This window comes from Anabrus simplex, chromosome 12 (genome assembly GCF_040414725.1).
Source record: "Anabrus simplex isolate iqAnaSimp1 chromosome 12, ASM4041472v1, whole genome shotgun sequence".
Taxonomy (NCBI): domain Eukaryota; kingdom Metazoa; phylum Arthropoda; class Insecta; order Orthoptera; family Tettigoniidae; genus Anabrus; species Anabrus simplex.
In genome coordinates, this window is record NC_090276.1 from 88,537,437 (window position 1) to 88,552,760 (window position 15,324).

Genomic DNA, 15,324 nt, shown 5'->3' on the forward strand with positions numbered 1-15,324 from the left:
TCCTTCGTTATCACTAGTTTCATCTACCACCATATTCAGAATAGCTTTAGTACTGTTAGACACAATTAAACGTCTCTTCTTTAGCTGCGGTGATTCCGCGGGACGTGTCCGGTATAATTTCGGCGCTACTCTCTGAACTAAATTCCCTATCACTATCCAATAAATCATCAGCGTTAACTTCGCACTGTTATAAATACCGCATTAATTTATTGTCATCAATACCTGCTGACAAATTATCACGTGAACAACATGCCATTTTCCTGTCACAAATCCACTCACTGCAAGGAGCAATCACTTACTGACCGGTTAGAGTTATTTGTAAACACAGGAAACGAGTCTTGTGAAAGGTATAACACCCTCTTAGAACTGCCAAAGCAAGGCCAGGCACACAATAACGTGTAGCCCCTTTACTACAGGTTGTAACAAAAGTATGCACGTCACTGTAGGTTGCCTCAAAATTACGTATATCATAGAATTTTAAGCCGGCTGATGTAATCGGCTCTGGCAACTTCCGACTGGATTGTTAACGGCCGACCAGATCGGCTCTGCCAATTTAAAGGGCGGATGCTCGCACTACCGCCTGGCACCAAGAGATTTAACATAAATATGTCTAATAGCTGGAGGTCATCTGAAAATTTGTGGAATGTGAGCCGTCAAAATGTGAAACGGAAGTGTAACCATAGCAGCCGTACAGGCAGTGATGTAAGCATGACCAGACAATGTTACCTAGCAACTGTGCAGGTTGTGTCTTACGGCTGGTTGCCATCTGAAATTACGAGCCCGTGATGCCTGGTCATAACCAGGAGACATACTTATGATCATTTGATTTTTACAAAGGGAAAAGTCTTTTCTTTTCACAAATTTGTGTCAGAATAGCTGAGATTTTCAGAAGCTGTGATCATGTTTGATGGCAAAGATGCCCAAAAAGGTATGTAAACAAAAAATGGCTCAGTCTGGATTTCTCCAAATAATGAAGTTACCAAAACATGACAATGTCTGAATATCCACTGATACCAACAATTTAAGAACTTTCCAAGACATCTGATTGGTATCTAATTGATCACAACCCAAACTACAGTACGTTCCACATCATATTTGTATGTTCTGCCCACTGCTAAAATTTTGTGTTTCGAAGGAACAGAACAAAGATTTTTCGCAAAGACGATAATTGCAAAGAAGAATGAACAACTGCATTATATCAAACAAATCAGCATTTTGTGAGGTGGAGACATACAAATATAGTTCTGTGTTCTTTAATCAACCAGCAGGAAATTATTTTCTTGGCATATCTAAAAAAAGTGTTTTATTCAGCTTATTTCTTTCTGTTATAAAATTTACAAACTAAAATAGAAGCTATACTATATTTCTATAACACGACTGAATCCCAATGGGATTAGATGTTTTCAAAGGAAGCTTCTAAGGATTTGGTTTAAATTAACCTCAGTCAAATAGCAATACTCGTCATCGAGTCTGTAGGGGCAGACTTACGTCCATTAGACACGCTGCCCTGCTGTCGCTGGAACAGTTCCTCTAGTTCTGCTGCTGTAATGCGGCTTGATGTGGGGCGCGCTCGAATCGATGCCGTCCTGGGTTGAACCGAGGCGCCGGACGGGGCGGCGTGGATAGACTCGGCAGAACTGCTCTTGGCCGTGCCGCAGCCAGACAGGTCCTCGCTGTCTACTTCCTTTTCTCCTCCTCCCTCTGGAAAAGATTGAAAAACATCACAATCTCATCAAGTCATATGTAGACAATCCCATTTCTTCTACCAGAAATGGATTTAGAAGAACTGAAATTGATAAGAGAGTGTGATGTGTACTTGGCCCTGTTTTACAGTCCGATACCAATCCTGACGGGAGGGACGTGGTGGTTGGTAATGTGTTGGGTGCAAATGAAGATGTATATTGAGACAAAAGGAATTAACCAAGTGCGGTTAAAATCCCTGGTCCGGGTGGGAATCGAACCAAAGACTCCCTAAACCAAAGGAGCTGGGACATTATAAATGAAGGGGACAGAAAATAAAGAAAAACATTTACCAGGTATGAACAATTGAGAAACTGTAGTGGAAGTTTCAACTGATGGACCAGATCTTCATTACAATACACAGTCGCTTGCTTACTGCACTAGATCTTCCAGCCATTAATAAAATTCAACATACAAGCATATACATAAAAATAAGGTAAAATTGGAAAGAAAAAACAGAAAAACAAAAAATTAGGAGAAAACCAATTAGAAGATGTTAATGGCTTTAAAACTAAACAGATTTCCATGGCTTTGACTTTCAATTTCATTCCAGTGAGTTTACACCTCCAAATGTAATCTCCCATCATATTTTTTTATTGTTGTCCTTTCTCCCCTCTGCTATGCCTCTAGCAGTGTTGTCTAACTCCCCTGAACCTCCCACACTGGAGACAACTTTTAATGGTCGTCCGGAACAAACTTTGGGTAACAAATCAGATAATAATAATAATAATAATAATAATAATAGCGCATGGCCTCCGGAGAGGCCTGGTACAGGTCTTTTTCTAGTAGACGGCCCATTAGGCGACCTGCATGTCTGTGAAGATGAGGGCCCTACCCTAGGATGATTTCTAATGTTTAATACGCCACACACACCCAGCCCCGGAGCCATTGGAATTAACCAATTAAGGTTAAAATCCCTGACCCACCCGGGAATCGAACCCGGGACCCTCTGAACCGAAGGCCAGTACGCTGACCATTCAGCCAACGAGGCGGACAGCAAATCAGATAAAAGCATTAAAAAGCAAATCAAGACCATTATATCACTAATTTTCTTTCATTTTAGGACATAAGGAACGGGTCATGCACAGGAGAACCAAGTAATAAAAGTTGTGCTGACCAGTGTAATACTGTTATTGTTTACAATGGAAATACTTTTATTATTTTGTCCTATTCAACACATATGTAAACCACCAATACAGAATGAAACTAATAATAATGTTATTTGCTTACTGTCCCACTAACTACTTTTACGGTTTTTGGAGACGCCGAGGTGCCAGAATTTAGTCCCGCATGAGTTCTTTTACGTGCCAGTAATTTTTTTTTTTTTTACAGTTTGCTTTACGTCGCACTGACACAGATAGGACTTACGGCGATGATGATGCAGAAGGGGGCTAGGGGTGGAGAGTGTCCGTGGCCTTAATTAAGATACAGCCTGTCTGGTGTGAAAATGGGAAACCACGGTAAACCATCTTCAGGGCCGCCGACAGTGGGGTTCGAACTCACTATCTCCTAAATACTGGCCACACTTGCGCGACTGCAGCTCTCTAGCTCGATGCCAGCAAATCTACCGACACGAGGCTATTGTATTTGAGCACCTTCAAATACCAGCGGAGGAGCCAGGATTGAACCTACCGCTGGCGCCTCAACCGTCTGAACGGAATGAAACTAATATCTTGTAATTTATTGATAAACTAAAAATTATTGCCAAAGAAATTGCTCCTATGAAAAAGAGAAAGAAACACGCCTGGTGGAATGAGGAATGTGATATGGCAATACAGAAAAGTCACAAAGCGTGGCTAAATGACCAACAAAAGAAAACGGCACAATCTCGTGATGAACTAACTATTGCTAGAAGACAAACGGCCAAAGAACTTAGAAGAATCAAAAGAGACCATCAAAAAGAAAAGCTAGCTAACATAGATGAATCATAAGACACGAGACTATTACAGGACATTTAAACAATATCAATCAGGGTATACTCCTCCTACACTCATGATGAGAAATAGACAAGGACAACTAGCACACAATAATCAGGAGAATGCCAAAATTCTAGCTGATCACTTCAAAGAATTACAACATGCTGAAGACCCAAAAGAATAACTAGAATTTTCACCTGATCCAAAAAATAAAACATACTTACACAAGGTTATTCCACCAGATTTCCATGGGGTACCTCAAGTGATTAATTGGCTCAAGAATTATAAAGCTGCAGGAGAAAATCAAGTGGTTGCAGAGCTGTGGAAGAATGCAAATAACCAAACACTTCAAAACCTACACAAACACATCATAGACATATGGAACTCTGAAAAAGTGCCTACAGAATGGAATAAATCATAAATCATCCAATACACAAAAAGGGGGATAGACTGGATCCAAATAATTACCGAGGGATCACTCTACTTGATATCACATAAGATCCTGTCTAGAATTATCCACACGAGAATTCAAGAACAGCTCGACCAAGAACTTGGAGAGTATCAGGGGAGATTTCGACCTGGAAGGAGTTGTCCTGACCAAATCATTAGTCTTAAGCGGATTATGAACCATCAAAGAATGAGAAACAAAAACCTAGTTATCACTTTTGTTGACTTCAGGAAAGCATATGGCAGTATTCATCGTGAGTCATTACTTAAAATCCTTGAAGAATTTGGGTTACACCAGAAACTCATTAATCTCGTTGGTGTTACCCTCAAGAACACTAGAGCAAAAGTTAAATTCCGAGGAGAGTTGTCTGAATCATCTGAAATCCGGACTGGACTTCGACAGGGGAATGGTCTCTCACCAATACCGGTTCTATTTAACTGTGCATTGGAGAAAGTCATGCGAGAATGGTATAAGAAATGTCAGCCAAATATCAAGCTTGGAAAAAATATCAAACTCAATTGTCTAGCATTTGCAGATGACCTTGCACTACTTGCTAGTAGTGTGAAAGAGGCTAAACTCCAAATTGAAGAATTAGAACAAATAGCAGCAAAAACTGGATTACAAATCTCCTTTGAAAAGACGGAAATGATGCCATCCTTCAAAGTGGAAACATCACCTATCACACTGACTAATAACAAACAAATTAAGCTTGTTAATAAATTTAAATATATTGGAGAGATTATAACTTGGAACTTAAACGAGAAAATATCAGTTGAAAATAGAATTACCAAATTAAAACAAGGACAACACATTACTTGGCCAACCTACAAGAAGAAATCTCTCTCGATAAATGCAAAATTTAAACATTACAACTCCGTTATTAAGCCTGAAGCAACCTATGCTAGTGAAACCTTATTCAATTTGAATATGAAATCAACTACAGATAAATTACAGAAAATAGATAGATGAATCATTAGAACAATTCTAAACAAAAAACACCAAGTAGATGGACAATGGCGATTACTACTTAATGAAGTTGTATACCAGACTTAGTCTATAATAGATACAGTGCGGAAAACAAGATCTGCTTTTTTCTGTCACATATCACGACTACCAGAGACTAGGATACTCAAACATTTATTCAACTACTTTTGGAAAAGTAAAGCTAAAAATCACTGGTTCAAAGAGGTCCAAGAAGATTTAAATGAATTAGGCTTGACAATTCAACAAATTGAAAACAGAGAAGAGAAGAGGATCCTGAGATATAACGACGTGAGACTTAAACTGAAGACGCAAACAGTACAACATAACTGACGAAGAACGGGCAGCCAGGTCAGAGGTCAGAGAGAATGAAACATTTCTGGGAACAAAAGAAGAAACACCAACCAAATTTGAAACCAATATTCATAAGACTTGACTGTATATAGATTGATTTCAGTGCTCCAATGTGGGCGTAAAATAAATTAAAATATCTCGTAATAGTTTGACATGTTGTGAATTCAGTGAGGGTTGATTTCTGCTGTATATTAAGGTTCTCACAACAGAGGAGGTGGAACATGCAGTAGGGGATCGCAATGGGCCGAGTTTACTTTATGTTAAAGAACAGTACAAGAAGTGACAAGGAGGTACCAAATATCAGAACAGTGTTAGCTGTCATTGACGAGTTAGGTCATACAGGATCAGTCTCAAGTCAAGCAACGAAGTGGACAACAGAGTGCCCAAGAATTGGCACTACAAAGGAGAATCACGGACAACTTCTCCAAAAGGTGTTACCTTCCCCTGAGCGTAGTCTTTGATGAACATCGCTGAAAGTCAGTTTGAGCAATAGTTGTAGAGTGTTAGCCTCCAGATCCTGAGATAGAGGGTTGAAAACCGGCCTCAGTAGTTGGATTTTTGAAGGACAGAAATAAGTCCATTCGACACTCCAGGTCGTATGATGTTGGCAAGTAAAAGATCTCTTGTGATACACTAATTAGAACTTAGCCATAGACACCCAAGAGAGATTCAATATATTCTGCCATCTAGAAGGCCTAAAGTAAAACTGAATGTCAAACCTGATGAGCAGACGGCCAGATTGTGACAAATTTAAATGTCGGCAAACAGTAGCCGAGTTTTTTATTTCAATTCTGTTTCTGAAACACCATCATAAAATTAATCATTTCTTTTTAATGATATGATACCTTAATGAACCAATTCTAATCAGGTGCTGTGAATCTGATCATTTACGTATTTTTCAACAATAGGAAATGTTGGTGCGGCACCAGCATTTCAGCATATACCATTCGCACTTAGTTTGACCAATGAGTCTGTTTGGCGGATGTTTAGAGAGTTGCTCAGAACCTGACAGAAAGGGATGAGCTAACCTGATTACAGCATCTGAGATGAAAGCCATGAATACTACAACCTACAAGAAACTTGGTTTTTTTTAATGGTTAGGACAGCTTGGTGTCATACAGAAACCACTACACACTGGACGGGTTACGATTTAGTGCACCATGGCTGATCGTGTAATAGTCTAGAGAGACAAAACAATAACCCCATGTTTGCAGGATTTGTGCAGATTTTATGGCCTCCAATGACAATGGATGTAGCAAAATGGAGCTACAACCAAAGATGGAAAGGCTTGTAGTCCAGATAACATCTTCAATCAACATCTTAAACAAACCTTAACAGTGTTCAAAGCGGTTTGGACAGCCATCATGAATTAATGCCTCATACGAGGAACCATCCCTGACAGATGGAGGTACGCCACACTAAAAATGTTTTACAAGGGGAAAGGAAATACTGGAGACCCCGATGCTTATCGGGGTATCACTTTAGAACGCATTCTGTTCAGGATACTGACAAAGCTTATCACAAATTGATTGACTGACCTCATGGGCTGTAAAATACCTGAGGAGCAATTTGGGTTTTGCAAGGGAAGATCTACTCCACAAGCAGTTAAGTGTCTACAAGATGACATACAGGAAACGACGAGAAACCCAAAAGGAAAATTACATGTAGCTTTCATAGACTTTTCAAAGGGCTTTGACTCAATCAATAGAATGTTACTGTTGGAAAGACTGGAGCATATCTTGGAAATTGATACATCTCTCTTAGTTCTAATACGAAACATACTCGCAGAAAACTACGAACAGATTGATGACAATCTGACAAAATCTATCCCAATAGAGCAAACGACAGGAGTGCTTCAGGGGGACCCGTTGAGTCCGATCCTGTTTAACATAGCGACCATGGATGCAATAACAACATTAAATTCCAGTATTGTAAAAATATATGTTTACGTGGATGACATGGCGAGTGCGTCATCATCTTATGCAGATCTGCAAGCAGCCTTCAATAGATTAGTGGAATGGGCCGGCAAAAATGACCGACAGCTAAATGCAAATAAGACGGTGATTATGACATTCAGACGAGGGGGAAGAATTGCATCACGACACAATTTATTATAAGAACAAAAGATTAATGGCGGCTGCATCCTTTAAATAACTCGGAATGACGCTACAGACTACAGGAACTACATTCACACTTCACATCAAGGACAAGGTCGCAACTGCGATAATGGCAATGCACGACATCTTACACACAAGGAACCTCTCAGTGAATACAGCGATAAAGCTATTCAGAGTGAAGATCTCGCCTATTGTGAGTTACGGATTATATCTAATATGGGACCATCTTTCTATGAGCAATCTTCTGGAATTGGAAAAGATCAAGGCAATTTACCTAAATTTATCCCCTCACGGTTGGTATATGAGCTGGTGAGAGAAAGGTTCTTTATAGAGGATCTTCAAGAATGGATCCTATTACATTCTACACCTGTGTATCAGAGTGCGTTAAAAGAACTACATGACAAGAAGAAAGAAATATGGAGCACGTTTTACACCATGAATGCTATGATGACACAAGATTGGCAACGTCCAAATTACGACCTGCAACATATCATGACGCGATTCGCTGTGCATGGACTCCATCATAAAATATGCGACTAGAAAAAACATCATGACCCTACTAATGAATATACTTGCAAATTGTGCAAGAAACAATGCAATCGATACCATCTTCGAGAGTGTACAGAAAAAACAACGTCGTCGACCTCATTTTGTAGTGAATGAGCAATGTATGATATTGTATTTATTTCTTGACCATTGGCTGCATTAAATTCTATTATTAAACTCTAAACAGCAGTTACAATTGTAAGACCTGCAAAAACTCCAATTTAGAAATTGTTGCTGCTGATACCATAACCAATTACAGTCAAGAAGTCTTATGTTACTCTGTAGTTGGTAGTTTTATTATCAACCTGGATTGCATGTTTCCTGTTTTATTGCGATCTGGGTCTGAACTGCCAAGACAAATATTTCCTCATAGACACCAGAATCCATTCTCCCACATCATCTGAGCCCGTCATTAGCCAAATCATAATGTGTTTAATAAAACTTTTGGCTTTTGGTTGATTAAGAGATTTTCACTGACATGAGAGAATTGTACTCAACAACTGTCATTTCATGTAAGCTTGAGAAATGTCAACGGCGGCAGATACTCACCAAGTCCCGCAACCATGGACCTAGCCCGAGCTCGTCCCACGCTCAGAGTAGTCTTTGGGTCACGTCTTGGTGGAAGTGGAGCAGGAGACCGTCCTGGAACAGAGAATGCGAGTATGATGGTTAAAGAAGACATCTTTCTAGAAAGAATATACAAGCATCCTCTAGGACATCAACACAAAGATCATCTGAGGTCAAAGAGCCATTGGCATTCACACAAAAATCCCTTGTTTGACTCACATTCCACTAGGATAGTTAATACATAAGATTGATTGATTGATTGATTGATTTATTTATTTATTTATTTATGTATTTATTTATTTATTTATTTATTTATTTATTTATTTATTTATTTATTTATTTATTTATTTATTTATTTATTTATTTATTTATTTATTTATTTATTTATTTAATTAATAGTTTTGTGTCCCACAAACTACTTTTACAATTCAAAGGTGCCAACGTGCCAGAAATTCTGCCCTGCAGGTAATGATTGTTTTAAGAGGAAGTTATACTAGGCAGCGGTCCTGCAAGAGTTCATTTACATGCCACCACAGAGGGCCTTCAAATACCACTGGACTGAACCGAGGCAGTATTTGCTGACTTTAGCTCACGATGAGCATTCAACTTGGGTGACATCCTGACACACCCAGTTCTGGTTCAGTGAGAGAAGTGTAGAGATTAAGAGAGTGAGAAAGACTAGAGCATGACAAACAGGTCTGAGTAGATTTAAGGGGAAAGAGTTGTTCATTCGTTTCCAACACATGGTACAGATTAAGTTATCAAAGGACAACAAATACAAGGACCTACCCATGGTACCAGTGTTGGTCATCTTGCGAGGTAGAGTGGCATACTGGCGGTGTGGACCCACAACGGGGCCACCTCCCCCACCACCGGGCAGCATGGTTGAAGACTTGGAATTGGGCATGCCTCCTGCCGAGCCAGGCACCAACGAAACCACCGTCATAGACACCAGGTCACCCGACCGCCTGATCAGATCTACCACATGTTCGTGAGACGCTGCAGACACATCTTCGCCGTTAATCTACAACAGACAGATAACCTGTTAAATCACAAATATAGAAACATACTTTCCTTCAGTTTTTGTTCAACTCTGCTTCTGAAACACTATCATAAGAATAATCATTTCTTTTTAATGATGATACCTTTAAATGAAGCAAAATAAAATCAGATGGTTCGAATCTGATAATTTACGTATTTTTCAACAATAGGAAATGTTGGTGCGGCACCAGCATGTCAGCAGATTTTTATCATGCGTGCTGCACTCGTGAAGTAAAGACATCAATCAGCTAACTCCTGTTGCCAACAAGTACCGCACTTGCAGAATTGTTAAGTTATCAACCTCCTAGCACAGGCTTTCAAACAATTTGCACTTTTTCTGTCTCAGATGCATGATCATTTTCCAGAAAGTCAAAGTAAACATTACTATCAAAATCTTCCTTCCTCAAAATGAATGAATGAATGAATGAATGAATGAATGAATGAATGAATGAATTTATTTACAATATAACAGGCCATGAATCCCAATTACAATGCTCATGGCAATTGCTACATATATGTAAAACAGAAACTAGAATATTCTGAAACTGACTTTCCAGTAACACTCAAGTCAGATTAAAAACAACATGAAGCATAACATAATTAATATTACAGTACATCATAATTAAGATCTCATACAATAATTTTCCTGCAGGTTACAAATGGATCAACATGTGAATTAGCTATATTTTGTACTATTTTTTATGACTGTGCAGTATGTCAGTTCAAACAAAGGAATAAAAATAGTACTTACCGCCAGGAGGTAGTCGCCCTTGCGTAGGCCCGCCATGTCGGCCACGCCACCCCGGTCCACGTCGTCCAGGTACTGTAGCGCAGGACAACGCTCGGACGGCTGCAGTTCCATCAAGGGCGACGTGGCCTTGGCGCCTCGGAGCACAAAGCCAAACCCCTTGCGGGCACGATGGAGAACAACCGTACGAGGCTCTGCCGGCAGCCTGCTGCAAGGTTAGTGCAATGTTAGACTTTTCTCTTGATTGTCACAGACATATTTAAATAAGAAAAAGAAGGGTTTTGCAAAATATGGAATAATAGAGCACAGAAACTTTGGAGTTTGATGTTACTATTAATGTTTAAGCATTTTTTCAAATTTTAGATATCTTCCTATAACATTAGCAGTCTGCCTGAACGACAAAGAGTACCGTAACTAAAATAATTAAATATCTTACCACAGAGTTGAACAAAAGAAATACCATTAATGTTAATGGTATTGACTTGCCAAAAACAAGTACCTCAGCTTGACAATTGTTAAGGATGGGATCCTTCAGCCAGAAATAATTAAGCAGATATGGAGTGTTTGGTTTAAATAGCGGACCGTGATAGGCACTTTCCCGAATGGCTTAAATAAAAAATATAGGGTAAGTTCCTTTAAGAGTGCAGGGTCTCAGTTTTCTATTTTACTTCTCCCTCGTACAGCTCACATCACCCGGCTGAATAACACGCCCATTATCGGATGGTTTCGGCAGGATAAGTTTTTGCACTATTCTTTTATTCTCAACTCCAATTGAATTTTACAAGAAATTACAGGATCTTCAAGTACACAGTGATCTAACGCCACAACAAGAACATAGTGCATACGGACTCTATTCTATTGTGTTTTATCCTATTCGACTAGATGGAATTTAATTCCATGCATCCACACTTTGATTTTTAAAATGTTAAATTGTATAGGCAATAATTTTGGATTGCTTAATGGGAGGGCCCCCTTTTTATTAGGTCTTTTTGTGTACAGGAATTTTAATTTTAATTTGACTAGCTGATGAAGGGAATGTATATAGATTCCCAAAACATGTACTAGACTTATGTAAATAAATATAAATAATTAATATTTAGCATTGACTAGGCGGACCATCCACCTACGTATTTGTTGGGGTCTCTCAGAGTGCGCAGCTCAAAATTCTGAAGTTGGCAGCAGTGTAAGATATCGGTCAGTCGCCTGTGTGTAGCCGTATTGCTGAAGCCTTGTGATTTCTACTGTTCTTCTTACAGGTAAGAATCTGTTTTTGCTCATTTTCGTATAATATTCTGAACCTGTGTGTTAGTACTTGCACACCCCTATCTGTTGTGTTATAAGAGAGAAGAGTTACCGACACAGTGCAACCCTCTGTCCTGCATGCTGCTGCTATCTAGCGAGTAAAACATGAAACTACGCTCTTAAGGGACAACTTGTTTAAGCTTCGTCTTACACTTTAACATTTTATTTTTCAGGGTTAAAATGTCTTATTATAAAGTCAAATCGAAAGCTTATTTTCACTGAAGCAGTTTTGAATGATTGCTGGGAAAGAGAGTAAAAGAATAACTTGGAGCTGTAAGTACACACTTGAGGTTAAAAAGAGTTGATTAAAATTTGTATCTGCTTTATTTTTTCCCTTAAATGTCCGCATTTCCTAGGAATTTCACCAATCCGTTGTATTTTCAGGGCACTGTTCCGACATCTCTCGGCCCCGATCGTGCGAAGGACTTGGATGCTAGGTTTTATGGCAGCTAATGCAGCATGCGTTTCAATTCACAAAGAGCAACAACATCACCAAGAATTTCAATGAAAAGAGAAAAATGGCTGGAAAAAACCGAGTCTGTGGATTTTGCAAGCGTTCCCGTGAGCCACAGGGTTCAATAAAGTACAATGCTCGAGATTTTTCACTAAATATGAAGAAAGTAATTGAAGAGAAACATTTCCCTCCCCACAGGACATTCAACATGGATGAGAGTGCCATTTCCACTGTCCCTAACTGGATTCCAAAAGGAAAACGGCATGTTGCAAAGGTTGTTTCAGCTGAAAAGGGTCAAACAGTGACAGTTGTATGTTGCTTTTCTCCCACTGGTATTTTCATTCCTCCTGCCATCATCTTTCCCCGAAAGAGAACTAATGTTCAACTGTACCAAGACGCCCCCGAAGGGACCCTGCCACTTATGTCAGACTCCGGGTACACGAATACAGAACTCTTTCTTGACTGGTTGAAACACTTTGAACAATTTGTTAAACCAAGTGAAGAAGATCCTGTTCTGCTTATTACGGACAACCATATCTCGCACTGTAGTTTGGATGCAGTTATTTTCTGTAGGGACAAGTTCGTTACATTACTAACACTTCCTCCACATGCTAGTCACATGCTGCAACCCCTTGACAAAGGATTTTTCGGACTCTTAATGTGACCAGTGGAATCGCCCTGAAAAAGCAATCACTCTGAAGGATCTTTCCTCTCTTTTCCGTTCTGCCTATGAAAGAGTCGCAACGCTTAAAAAAGCAAATAATTCTTTCAAGGCTACAGGGATTTATCCATACAACCCGGATGTTTTCTCGGATGATTTCGAACTTTCAGCCATTACGACCGCCCTCCACCCTCATAAGAACCTGAAGAAAACAGTCTCAATGCTGACATGCCTAGTGCAGAAGATAAGGAAATAGTGTCACCTTCAACTCTTCTCCCTCTTCCAAAAGCAACTCACAAAGAGAAGCGAAAAAGGAAAGGTAAAAAGTCTGAACTTATGATGGGATCTCCATTTAAAAATGCGTTAATGGCTTCCGCATCAAATGCGAGTGAGAAAGGAGGACAGAAATCCAGCAAATCTACAAAAAAACAAAAGGCCTTTTGATGCTACAGCTTCCACAAGATGCACACCAGTTGCGGACAGTATCTTCTGCCCAGGATGCGATGAAATGTATGAAGAACCTTTAATTGAAGACTGGATTCAACGTGGTGGCATGATGCCTGTTCTAGCTACGAGGGTGCTGGTGTGTTAAGTGCGCACTCAGAGGACCTACTGTGCACATTCCTCCAAGAGCGTGCATATATAGCATTTTATATTATTTCTACTGTTTTACCATTTGAGTTGTGATGTATTTAGTGCCTAGGATATCAGTAAATACCTTTATGCAAACTATTTGTTATTTCATGATTGTTTTTCATGTTATGGTGGTCCTAACATTAAGCGCGTACTCTTGGAGGAACCTACCCTACCAGTCTGCCATTCGGCTATGGTGCCAAATGCTGGCCTATTACCAAGGAAGTGGAGCAACGATTCTACGGGTGCTACGGTGGACCTACAGACGGACACATTTTGAACACGCAGTACGTGGGCAGTACGGAGTGGCTCCAATTGTAGGGGAGATGAGGCGAAAGCCATCTGTGACGGTACAGTCATGTACTTCAAACAGTGCAATCAACTGTGGCAAAGAGGACTTTTGTGCTGCAAATCCATGGTAAAGGATAATAGAAGACTGAAGCAACACTGGCTTCATACCCTACACTACGAGCTACACCCTGAGCAGGTGCACAGAGTCGAAGTAGCAGACCCTACTTCAGAACAGGATAAATGCTAAATGAAAATCAAACAGCTTCAGGGCAACTGTTACGGTCCATAAGTGTGGCTATCAACCATTTTAATCTGGCCGTCGCAGAAGTCTGCAAGAAGCTGGGGTATGGCCTGTGATACTTATAGACTCAATATAGTGAGGTACTCTCTGGCCAGGATGGAGGAGACAGTAAAGCCAGCGACTCAACACACGAGTGTTGGACAGGAATGAACACTAACTGCAACCCAAATATCCCTTGACATGATTTCTTAAGGCACGGTTATGATGTGAGCCCTGAAATTTCAATATTTGTCAAGAACCCACTGTCACATTTTACAATAATTCTTTCACTCATACTATTGTAGAAATGTTCAAAATGGAAGCAACTTACTGTTGTATAAATGCATTACATTAATTTCCACCCATTAACACCTGATGACAAAGAGTTCTTATGGGAAAGGACAGGACTAAGACTCAGAACAAAGTGACCATTGCCTTAGTTAAGATATGTAGTGCAAAACCGGGAAACCATGGCTGCCAACAAACCCACAATTTTCTGAATGAAAGCTCACAACTACGAAGGTTGGTTCCTACTGTGCTGATCACTGAGCTTGATAGCTGCAGTCGCTTAAGTGCGGCCAGTACCCAGTAATCGGGAAATAGTGGGTTCGAGTCCCACTGTCAGCAGCCCTGAAGATGGTTTTCCGTGGTTTCCCATTTTCATACCAGGCAAATGCCAGGGCTGTACCTTAATTAATGCCACGGCCGTTTCCTTCCAATTCCTAGGCCTTTTCTATCCCATCGTCGCCGTAAGACATATCTGCGTCGGTGCGATGTAAAGCAAAAAACAAACCCTTTGCTGATCTCCTTCAGCAAAGTCTATTTTCTACATCCTGCATACAAAGACTAGGGTAATGATATGTTGAAAAAGCAAAGGAAATGGATTAATGATAATCTGAGCCAGAGAGAACTTCGAGCAGGAATAAAGAGAAGTAATGGAGAAATCGGCAGGACAGTGTTACGAGTATCATGAGGTGATTATGCTCTATGAGGAAGTAAAACGCTAAACAGTAATGAAAAAGGAATAAGAATGAAGGTATCAAGAGAAGAAAGACTGTCTTAGCCTCGCAAACCTAGCGGGGTTACAAGCGAACAAGAGCAGTGTCCGCACAGGCTTCTCGTAAATCTGTCATACAACTCCAGGGAGAGCCACTACAACGAGAAGTAAAGTAAGTATCCTTTATTTAACCATGAAAATATAGTCGTTTTTTAATATATCTGTCACTGCCCTTCTGAGAAATCTGC

General features: G+C 40.0%; 1 protein-coding gene and 1 pseudogene across 8 annotated transcripts in view; one reads left to right on the top strand and one right to left on the bottom strand.

Moving 5' to 3' along the window:
* Prosap (prosap) overlaps positions 1-15,324 on the bottom strand; it is a 496,661-nt gene that overhangs the window by 14,324 nt on the left and 467,013 nt on the right. For all 8 annotated transcript variants that reach the window (XM_067156564.2, XM_067156562.2, XM_067156563.2 and 5 more), the window contains 4 exons: positions 10,462-10,666; positions 9,459-9,693; positions 8,652-8,744; positions 1,489-1,701 (listed from right to left, as the gene is read on the bottom strand). In XM_067156564.2, the coding sequence (XP_067012665.2) occupies positions 1,489-1,701; positions 8,652-8,744; positions 9,459-9,693; positions 10,462-10,666 (746 nt within the window). The remainder of the gene's footprint in view (positions 1-1,488; positions 1,702-8,651; positions 8,745-9,458; positions 9,694-10,461; positions 10,667-15,324) is intronic.
* LOC137502834 (uncharacterized) lies at positions 12,279-13,131 on the top strand (annotated as a pseudogene).